General features: G+C 36.3%; 1 protein-coding gene across 4 annotated transcripts in view; it reads left to right on the forward strand.

Moving 5' to 3' along the window:
• The window catches only part of Atp8a1 (ATPase phospholipid transporting 8A1), a 209,185-nt gene that overhangs the window by 36,475 nt on the left and 160,659 nt on the right, over nt 1–12,051 (forward strand). For 2 of the 4 annotated variants that reach the window (XM_090343659.1, XM_090343656.1), the window contains exons 6-7: nt 5,819–5,859; nt 10,278–10,351. In XM_090343659.1, the coding sequence (XP_090199785.1) occupies nt 5,819–5,859; nt 10,278–10,351 (115 nt within the window). The remainder of the gene's footprint in view (nt 1–5,818; nt 5,860–10,277; nt 10,352–12,051) is intronic. The other 2 variants (XM_090343655.1, XM_090343657.1) reach the window with 1 other exon arrangement.

Consider the following 12,051-nt stretch of genomic DNA (forward strand, 5'->3'; position numbering starts at 1 on the left):
ACTCCCCCCAAGAAAACAACAACCCTGAGCTGGGAATAATGAATAGTCTATTTTGGCAAGAGTATTTGCACACAAGAATAGGGAAACAAGTTAGGCCCGTATTTAGAAGGCTTTTGAAAACCAGGGTGAGAAAGGTGAAATGAGTGCCAATTGTGGCTAGTGTACTTTTGAAACAAAGGCATCATGAAGCACAGCACAGTAAGATCAGGATGGCAAATAATTGAGAAAGCAGAGGAAACTATGCCATGGATAGCTTCAACCTAACTGGGAACCAGAGAGAAAACCTACCCAATGCCCAATGGTGCCCCTGTAAAAGAGGACCAGAACTGAGATACTTCACTAAAGCCAGCATTTCAGACATCACAATGCTTAATTGTTCTTAAGTGGGGTTCTGTTTCTTAACAGGTAAATTGAGAAGTTGGGAACATTAAAGTCACATTGTAGGGAATTACAGAACAATTGGTAAGGCCAGGGAGGGAGATTATTTTTTTTTCCTTTGAGAACATTAATTAAGTGACAGAAAATTGCATGATTTATGACTTTATGAGCGAGGATGAGGGAAGACGTGTTGGGAGCAGGGTATTGCTAGCCCTTCAGCTCTAACCTTACAATCTTGCCCAGCTGTACTCCTAGTTCTGGATAATTGGAAATCCCATGCCACTGCAGGTTCCCAGAGAGCAAGTTAGAATACGCAACCTTTCCTTTGGTGTTGCTGTCCTCTGTGGCATCATTTCTGATCAATTGCCTTTTCTTAGCCACCTAAGAGGGGACTGACTTCTCAGGAAAGGCAAAACAGTGACTTTCTGTGATGTCTCCAGAGACAGACCATGTTGATTGGAGAGGTGGCTGGCACATTTACATGCTCCCACCAGAGCATGTAAATGAGCACCTGCAGCTGTGGTGTCTGATTGAGCCCTAGGAGCCTCCTGGTTGGGGGGGTGGGGTTGAAGAGGAATGCCCCAGGTCCTCTAACAGACTGTTTGCATTGCAAGCAGAAACTTACTACAACAAAGCTGCTGACTAGTCTTCCCCTAAGTAAAACAGGTTCCTCTTGAAGGTGTTTGTTTAAAGACTGAGCCCTCCCATGCATACTGTCAGACTAATTAGGCTGTGTGTAAACTTTAGCAGGTGTGTTTGGATGGAACTGGGGAGAGGCAAAAGAATTTGCATTGAAAAACGAGCTGTTGTGGCACCCAGGGGCCATTCTCATTTCCATCCTCCCTCACTCTCACTCTCTGTTTCTCCTGGCAGCATTAATCATCTCCCTGGAGGAAAGCAGAGTAGGAGCTCTGTTGCTTTTGGCCCAGGAAATCTAAATAGAATCTTAGCTACCGACCCCACACTATTTCCTCATTTCTCCTCAATTGAAACTAGGGCAGAGGAACTCACTGATTAAAAATAACTAGATTCTTGTTCCAGTCGCCAGTACACCAAATGTGAGTATTGCTTATTTTAATTGTTCTAAGGATGGTTTGAGAACCAGTTCCAAACAAAGAACACCAATGAATAATATGATTGACAGATATCCTTGGCCCCTCTTGAAATCTTGATTTTTACACTTTTTAAAAAAATGTTGTAGCTGATTTTTTTTCCCCTTCATCAGAATTGATTGCTAGTGTATTGCTCTCTGTAGCCTAAAAAAGGATCTAGCAAGTTGGTAAAAAGCTGTGTTCTTGGGTCGGGAGTTTGGCCTAGTGGTTAAAGTGCTTACCTAGCATGCACGAAGACCCGGGTTCGATTCCTTGGTACCACATACATAGAAAAAAGCCGGAAGTGGTGCTGAGGCTCAAGTGGTAGAGCTCTAGCCTTGAGAAAGTCCAAGGACAGTGCTCAGGCCCTGAGCTCAAGCCTAGGACTGGCAAAAAAAAAAAAAAGCTGTGTTCTTCTTTTATTTATGTGTTATGTTTTGTATTTCAAAGACACATTAAATGAAGGGAGGGATAGACATGCCCCAATCTGCAACATTTTCAGGAAAATGCTACTCTGTTTAGGTAGGGTTGTAACCCAGCATAGGTAGTGATAACCTTGATTGAGACCACAGCAGATTCCAGAATAGATACCAACTACTACTAAGTCACACAGTGACAGAATTGTGCTTCTCTGGGCTGGAAGTCAGTCAGACTTTATATGTTGCCTGTAAGTGTGGATATACCATTCGTGATGGCACAAAAACATTGAAACCAGAATCTTACCAAAAAAAAAAATGTCTTGTAATACAGCCATTGTCTCTCCGGACCCAGACAGTGTGATGCTGAATGTAGCCCAAGGTTAGGACAAGATAGACTAGCTGATGATTTATAATGTGCTATTGAAGGTTTTAAGTTCACATGGAGGCACCCAGGACAATGAGAAGGAATCTATGGAACCATGGCTCCAAGTCTCTCAGGTCCCTGCTACCTTTTTTGACTATCATTTTCTCGTCATAGCACACCTATTTCCTTGATTAGAGTTGATTATGAATGAAGTTTATGGGGCCTTGTGAGTCCATGCCGTTTTTTAACCCTTTGGAACATACTCATCCATACAGTGGAATAATTTTTCATTAAACTGCATTATCTGTGCTTTATTCTGAAAGTATTTATAAAATATCAAGTAGAAAACTAAATTATAGATAAGTTTATTAAAAGAAAGACAAAAACAGGAAATATATCCACATGTGTCTAGATAGCAGACTATAAGGATGCAATTAGTTGTTCTTAGGTTGATCAAGGTAAGCATACTGTGTCTTATTGGAAACATATGTTGATTTTTTTTTCTTGGAGAGGAGGGATTGGTAGACAATGTCACCGATTGACTTTGTATTTTAAAACTTCTTCAATGTGTAATTTTGTGCTAGAGGGGGCCACCGTAATGAGTTGACCGAAACATTTGTGTGAAAGTAGCATGTACTGTTTCAGAAGGAGGCAGAGACTTGAGAAAGGTCAGCTGGAGAAAGGAAGTGAGTAGGTTTGAATGGGCAGAGAGAAGTCAAGGTGGGGGAAATGATCAGGTGTACAAGCCAGAGACAGGAAGTAGATTTAGAGGCCAGCACTCAGTGGTCTTACAAGAGAGTAAGACTTCCACTCTCCTGAGTGAGAAGACTTCCTGCCAGGATGTGTTGGACCAAGCAGTCTGATGTAACTTGTTACATGTAACCGATGGAGTGGGCCAGGGTTATTTTTAGATGGGAACTAGCAAACAACTGTGAAGTGGCAGCATGTCAAGGAGGACTAGTTTTGATGGCAGTCCTGGAAGGGGTGGCCCTCAGGTCACCTCAGAATAGAGTGTAGTCATGCATCTGACTGTTACGTAACCATTTCTAACTGCTGCTACTGGAAGTCTCTTTACTAACAAACTGAGAAATCTATATTAAAACCAATGTCTAAATAGCTCATTGGCATCTTTTTCATAGCTATTTTTAATTTAATTTTTGACACACACCATAAGAGTACCATTTTAAAATGTCCAGTTTGGTGGCTCATTAGTGAGTCACAAGGCTATATGCTAATCACTTCTACCTAATTTCAGAGATTTTTTTGTCACTACAAAAAAACATGTGTATAAACAATCATCCCTTCTCTTCCCTCTCCCTGCTAACCAACTTGACTACATTCTGCGTTCCTTATTTGTCTACTATATACATTTAGGCAAATGAGATCATATAGTCTATAGTCTTTTGTGTCTTGGCATGTATCTTCAGGGTTCATTTATGTTATCTCATCAGCACTTAATTCCTTTCTGTGGCTGAAGTACATTTCAGTCCACTAAAGGACAGTCCAGGTTTTCATCTTTTCATCTTTTGGGCAAGTTGGGAGGTTTCCAATGAAAATTCATGTATAAGTCTTATGTGAGGTAAAATTTCCATTCTCTTAGGTATTGTTTCAGAGGGGAATTTCTGGATCACACTGTAATTTTGTGATTTAACTCTTTGAAAATCTACCAACATGTTCTCTCCCCCCCTTTGCAGTGTATTAAATACTATAGGTATATAGTATTAAATGAGTTCTACTAGGGAATGAAGTTTTATCCTTAGCAAATCTATAACTACTTCTGTGGCTTCACGTGGTCTCAAACACATGGCAATACTAGTGACTTTGGCATTCCAGCCAGCATGTACCTACTATGTAATATTCTGTATAACCCTGGGAATGCAGCAGTGACCAGAATAGGGAAGATTCCTGTTATCATGTCTCATAGTCTTGGGGAGGAGATTGCCCTTAAATGATAAAACTGGGGTCTGAGCTCTAAAGGAACTATGCAGATTACTCTTGCAATCTAGCCTACAGGGAATGGCAAAGGATCGGGGTCCATAGAATGTCCATGTGAAACTAATTTCTGGAAGATATATTAGGAGTTAACTAGGCATGGAGAAAGGACTTCCAGTTATGAAGATATGTGTAATGGTTCAGAGGAAGGAAGAAGACAGGATTAGGGAGGGTGCTGAGGAAGTATAAGAATGAGAGGAAGACTTCTTTGCATGACAAGGGATGTTTTATTTCACTAGGCAAGTTGTTTTTTGTTTTTTAAAATGAGGCACATGAACATAGTAAAACTACCTAAAATCATGGCACGATTTTTTGTTTTATATTGTCCCCCACCCCCATTGGTTATATTTAGTCACAAACTGATTGATATGGTAAAGACACCAATCTAGTTAGCTTTTGTCCATGGGCTGAAGTTAGCATTGGAAAAATCACAGTTACCCCATAGCAAAGATAGGGAACCAACCCAGATGCCCCTCAGTAGATGATTGGATCAACAAGATATATTTATACACAATGGAATTCTATGCTGCCATCAGAAAGAACAACATTGCCCCATTTGTAAAGAAATGGAAAGACTTGATAAAAGATCATATTAAGTGAAGTAAGCCAGACCCAAAGAAACATAGGCTCAATGGCTTCCCTCATTTGTAATAATTAGTACAAACCTTGGACTCTCGTAGCAGAGGATTACAGTAGCTCAAAACCTAGATACATAAGGCCATATAGGATGAGGCTAAATGAAAGGACCTCCAGGATATGGAAACAAGAGCCATATAATGTGTGATTGTTGTTCTTAATGTACTGTTATTTCTCTTCTCTCTTGTTGTCCCTTGGTTATTCTGATATTGTTACAGTATCTTACCTTGTTATCTGGTATATTGTATATATGTTTATTTGAAATAGGAAAGGGAAGGGGGAAAACAAGAGGAGGAGTGGGGTAGGGGAAGGGAAACAGGGATAAAATCATCAGAAGTATAAGTGTTAAGTACTGCACCTTCTATCTGGTGAATATAATTGTAACCCTTCTATTAATTACAATTAAAAAACTACAATGGCTGGAGCTGTCTGAATAAATATTATTATTTATTTTCTAACCCGTTAGGTACTGTAGACATACAAATGACAAAGTATTTGGTAAGATGTGTATAGGCCATACACAAGTAGACACCCATTTTATTTAAGGAACCTGAGCCATCTGCACATTTGGATATCCTTGTGAGGGGAGAATCTTAGAATCAGTATTAATGGTGAATTGTATTTATTCATTGTGGCATTATGTTATCCATCTGATTAACAAATCCCATCACTTCACATGCTGTTATTTTGGATGGGAGAAAAATGTGGGAATGGGTGACAATGTTCAGAAAGTAATGTTCTCACTGCCTTATGAAAGTAACTGTAACTCCTCTATATATCACCCTGACAATAAAATAATATTTTAAAAATACATCTTAAAGCTGTAATGTGGTTGCCAGCCATTTTATTTTAAACGATTTAAAATGATCAATTTCAACATAAATAGGCTTCTCATAGGCAGTAAAAACCGTTTCTTATATTACCTTTTCTCTTTCTAGTTTTGAGAAATGGCGCTTGGGAAATTGTTCACTGGGAAAAGGTATGCATTGATTTTTATTTTGTTAATGAAGAAGTATTAGAGGTATACCTAAAAGATGTATTTGGCATACACAATATAAGCAAATGTCAAGAATTTTACTAATATGAAAGCTGTTTAGTAATAATGTTGTAAACATACATGATATCGTCAGTCACATCCATTGAGTATTCTAGAAAGACTTATTTTGAGGAATGGTATCTAGAACTTTTTGTTTTTTCCATAGCATTTTGAGTACCGTTTTCATAGATTTTATTTAACCATGAACTGTTTTTTTTGTTGTAAATTTTGCTTTAATCATCTACTGTCCAAGTAAAATAAAAATTAGAGTTCTGATTTCACATTTGTATGTTTTATCTCAAATTCATACAATAAGTCTAATCCCATTTTTATACTATGAATTTCAATTTTAAAAAGTCTTACAACTGAGATTTTTCATTTCTAAATAGAATAAAACTTAGTTCTGTGTCATCAGAAGTTAATGCACTTAAACCTCTAATATGGCAATAAATGAACTATGTCATAATTTCACCAATGTTACCCTAGATGCTCAGTCTTTTTTTTTTTTTTTTTTTTTTTTTTGCCAGTCCTGGGCTTGAGCTCAGGGCCTGAGCACTGTCCTTGGGTTTTCTCAAGGTTAAAGCTCTACCATTTGAGCCTCAGCACCACTTCCAGCTTTTTTCTATGTATGAATCGAACCCGGGTCTTCATGCATGCTAGGCAAGCACCCTAACCACTAGGCCAAACTCCCGGCCGATGCTCAGTCTTTTTAGATCTCAGTTTTAAAGGTAACCAGCTACTTTTAGCTCTCCCTTAGTTCTGGAAGATTTAATCTGTAGGAATACTTGGTGGCTAGCCTCTGTAAGCTAGCCAGGCCAGGCCAGTCCACTGAGAGAATTCTCTTTCCTGGGATTTGAAGATACTGGAGATTATATTTCATAGGACATTGTCTTCCTTGACACTGTAATAGAGATGTCAGCCACAGTCAGTACATATTTGTTCTATATTATTGCTCACAATTGAAGTCCATTCATTTGATTATTTATGGAGTTTATAGTCACCTTGTATACCGGTAGGGATGTGTCCCTTGTCAGTAAAGAATTTAATTACATTTTTATTTATTTTAAATGAGTGGCTAGAATGGAAACTGCCATCCACCAGATAGGTGTAAGTTCACCTTCTCTCTTTGTCTTTGACATAAGAGTAACAATGAGGAGAATACCTTGATAATGGTTTATTTGCCATCTGTTTCCGAAGAGCACAATAACAGAAAAGCTAAAAGAATATTAATTTTCTTTTATGAACGTTTCTGATACACATGGTCTTAAAGCATTTTAAAATGACTTAAAACATTTTAAAAAGAAGACAGATTGAATATATATAATCAAGTACGATCTGAAGGAATATTTTCATGACCAGAGATACCTGTGTAGTAAGGATAAATTGGATCAAATTAATACATTAGTTTCTTGTTATCTAGACCACTTGCTCAGGAACTAAACATTACAAAGTCAGTAGGTTACTGTGTACTACTTCACTCTAAGATTAACTTTTAATGTTTCTTATTTCCCCTAGCAACTGTTACTTCTTTAAGATGTCACTAATCTCCAGGAATTACTTTTAAGTCTTTTCAAAAATGTTTTTGCAGATGAAAATACCAAAGTACCATCCCTGATCACCTCTAATGAGAGTATTTTATGTTGTTTTGGGAGTCAGGGCCATGCCTCATATGGGCATCTTATGTTGAGGAACAGAGAAATAGAAAAAGTGGTAGCAGAAGTCACCTAGCTAAGATAAGCTTATATCATTTCTAGTAATAAACAGGCACTTAATTAGAAAATAAAATTTGACTTTGTGATGAATTCTGAATATTCAAATATGAAAAGCTTTCTTAGGTCAGCAATATCAAGTTAGGAAACAGGAAAAAAGATCACATTACTGATGACATGCATACAAATAAATATGCATGCAACCTTTCTAAAGAAATCATCTATACTTGAGGTGTCAATTTTCAAGTTATTAATATAATTATTATTCTCAGGAAATTTTCTTTTTAACCCCAAGTCTATTAATTGTTAAACTGAATCTTTTCAAAAATTAAATAGTCAAGAAAATTGAACACTATGGAAAATGTAGACGAATGTACTAGAGTTAACTGTAAGTAAATCAAATGTGAAAGTTATTTAAATAGTTTAAAAATGGACAATAATGAATAGAAAAGTATGAATAGATTAAGATAGCAGAGATGAGAATGCAATGTCAATGGGAATAAAACACTTTTAAACATTTTATAGTCCAGACAAAAATAAGTGGTAAAAAAATTCATCTTCTTTAACATTTGCAGGTTTAAGAAATAATGCTTGAATATTGAGTTTATAGCTAAGTCACAGATTATGCCAAAATATTTGGCTAAAAAGTTACAACAGTGTTTCTGAAACTCATTCAGATAAAGTTTTGCTTGCTTGACTGTGTTCTACCACATGAGCCACTTACCTAACCTAGCTTGTTGTATTGGTTATTTTGGAAGTAGTTGCAGAGACTTTCTGCCCTGGCTGGCTTCTAGCTTGATCCTCTATATCTCAGCCTCCTGAGTAGCAAAGATTATAGGTATGAGCCTCTGGTTCCTGGTCTATTTTAGAATTTTTATATTTTATTCCTATATTATTGTGAATTGCAGGTTGGATTGAGGATCAAAATAGAGAATTTTAGGAATTTATCTGAAGAAAATAATAATGAAGCAGGATAAAATCTGTACATATATAAAATGCTTATTTTAGCATTATTTATAATGGTTAAATATTCTATAACACTAAGTCTTTCCCCCACCTCCTACCCTGGTCCTGGGACTTGAACTCAGCCTGGGCGATTTTCTCAGAGCCTCTTTGTGCTCAAGACTAGTGCTTTACTAAACATTTGAGCCACAGCACCCCTTCCTAATAGTTAAATATTGGTGTACATGATATACAATGAGGAAGACATTTTATAAAGTAATTTGTGCATTCTACTCTCATTTTATGGCAATTAAACATTGTAACTTTATGTGCTATGACAACACAGAAAAACTTACTACTCTGTGTTCAACAAGTTTTGTTTTGTTTTGTTTTTTAACCTGAGTGTACCAGTGATCTCATAGCAGGAAGCAAAACATAATAGATATTCCTGTGTCATAAAATAGAATCATAGATGAACAGAATGGGACCAGGTACCCTAAGATGTCCACTGCAGAAGCAGCATTGCATTAAGCTAATGCCCAAACAAAGCAGACTTTAGCTGGATTAGCCATATTATGGACGCGAGTCTTTTCCTTGATTTATGTATTTTGTTCAGTTCAAAGTAACATTAGTCATTTGTAATAATGTATACAGCTATAATGCAGGCACTTAAGAGGCTGAGATAGTACATAGGATCTCCGGTTCAAAACCAGCGTTAGCAGGGCAAAGCATGGTCTCAAAAGAACATGCATGCATAATACACACATGCATGATACACGCATACTTACATATGCTCACAACCTACTAGCCAAAACCAAGAATGTCATCTACATGCCAAGAGATACTTTTACTTCAAAATGCCTTCTCGGCCCTGTATGTGGTCTCTTTTTAATAGTCCAATCTCACTGTGTCTATTGGGTCCTTCGTGGCTGGGAAGAATTCATTTCTCAAATATCAGTCATGCATTTTTCCAGTTGTTGCCCGTGAGGCTTTTTTTAATGAAAACATTTTTTCTAGCTTCATATGGAAACATGGCACGTGCGTGCCATTCTGTACAGCTGCATTCACAGATGAAGTTTCCATTACGAAACAGATTATGTAGTCAGATACGGTCCTGGTTTTATGCAGCATATAATTTAATTGAAGAAGGAATATCAACACATGGAAAGCAATCAAAGAACTATTAAATGGTAACTTGGGTTACATCCTCTACACACCATGATCACAGAGAATGTATATGTTGATAAGTTTATGGTCATTGACTGCTACCAGTACTATTGCATTTGCAATTTACAATTTTTTGTTTCATGTTTGCCCTTTTTTGTGTCAAACACTTAGAAATAACTTAGACTCTCAAATTTTATTTTCTCCCTGAGTTATGAGTACTACTTGTTTCAAAGTCAATGATGACATACATATATTATAACTTCTTCAGCATTGTTCAGATTTCCTTAAGTTTGATAAAGATCTCATTGGTGAATTCTTCCTTTTTATTTTTATGTCAAAGAGAATATGAGAAGGTGTACAATTCATTTTTCTGAAGCAATTCCCCATTCTTAGCCTTCCCTCTAGACAATTTTAAGCCATTTTGTGAAGATAAGTGGTTTTTATTTGCCATTTTTCCTGTCTTCTATGCATTAATGCAATGGGTTGTGTATTTGTAACAATTTTTACATGCAGATAATTAATCGATTCCCAGTTTTCTTTCAGGTAAATGTTGGAGATATAGTTATAATAAAAGGCAAAGAGTATATACCTGCTGACACTGTACTTCTCTCATCAAGGTAGAGATACCTACTGATGCTCAAACAGTGTAGAGGACAGTTTCTCTACTCTGCATTGATCTTGTGATTTCTCCAAGGAAATAAGGAATAAACGAAGAATTCAAACCTCTCTGTTTCTTAATCAAGCATTTAAAAATTGGACTTCAAGGGATCATTTTCATGACTGCCATATAGAATAAGTGAATTGATGTAATATAATTCAAAATTCATAGTCTTCTCTTTCTCTCAAATGTGGCCAGATCTCTGTGTGTGGACCACTAACTGTCTAAGATCTCCTGTCATTTAGTTTCTATCCTTGGATTGAGTTCTATTAATTTTATCTTTCAGTCCTTGTCCATCATAAATTCTTGTATGATGTAATCATCTATCTCTAAAGTTTCCTGATCTTTGGGGTGAAATGGGAGAAGAAAATGGATGAGTGATTTATTTTTGTCATCATACCTTTCCAATGCCATGTTCTTCCAATCCCCAAAAAAGTACTTTGCTCTTTCTTTTCAGTGCTTTCTGTTACTGAATTTAGATAAATTTTGTCCTGCTCAGATTGAACAGAGTCGTGAGTTAGTGTTCAGAAACATATGGCATAGTTACCCTTTAAAGAATGTGATTTTTTCCCCCAAGTGGTTTTAGGTTTAAAAACTGTGAAACTAATCCTATAATAAATTACAAAGAAATGTTTTTAATATCTTAGAGGTTGTTTATCATCATTTCCTTGGACAGTTTTATTTGTAAAATCCACATATAATGGACAGTGTCCTTTTTTCAAAACTTACTTAATTAGGTCATGATGTAAAGTGATTGTGAAATCACTTTGTGAAATTTAATGAGAAAATAAAACTTACTTTGTATATTTTGACAGTACTTGGGTCTGAAAGAAATTATTTATAGAAATAGCTACAGGTGGTTATATTTTTGTATTTTATAATTGGTACCATATATAGAAAAGATTTTTTTCCTGCAAAAAAAAGTATTTGAAAAATGAATAGAAGTGTTTTTATACTGGAGCTTGAACTCAGAGCTTCATGTTCTCACATGGCTTTTTCTGCTACAATCCTCTACTTTCAGCTTTATGGAGATAAGCAGTCTCATAGACTTCCTTTGTACCTGGGCTGTCTTCAGATCGTGCTCCTCAGATTTCAGTCTCCTGAATTGTTAGGATTACAGGAGTAAGCCACCAGTCAACACCTGGCTCTTTGAGGGTTCTTCATATTGGAACCCACATTAATCTTAACAATAAGAGCATTTTTAATCATCATCTAACAAGAAGAGAAATTTTGACATTGTTTTCTAATAAGCCACTAAACTGTAGCTAATAATTAAGTCAAGGTTGGAAAGCTAAAACTAATTATTTTTACTATGCCACACAGTCTACTGCTAAGATAATTACTCTGTGGTTATCACCTGCAAACATGAATTAGCAGTAAGAATTTTTTAAATACTTATTATACTCAATTTCCATTTTTTCAACTATTAGTTATGTATGTTCAGTAAGATAGCTTGAAATTAAAGAATGGTCAGGGTTGGAAGGAACTTACTGTGTCTTACTGACTTTTGAGAAGACACTGAAATGTTAGTATAAAACAACCAATACTTAATGTGTTAAGAATGATAAAAATAAATTATTCAAGCTATTAATTCAAGTTTAGGCAGATTTTTGGCATGATTGTTTTATTCCCTGAAAATGTGTCTTTCGATTCACACTT

The sequence above is a fragment of the Megascapheus bottae genome, chromosome 13 (assembly GCF_031878675.1).
Source record: "Megascapheus bottae isolate mThoBot1 chromosome 13, mThoBot2.hap1, whole genome shotgun sequence".
In the NCBI taxonomy this organism is placed as follows: domain Eukaryota; kingdom Metazoa; phylum Chordata; class Mammalia; order Rodentia; family Geomyidae; genus Megascapheus; species Megascapheus bottae.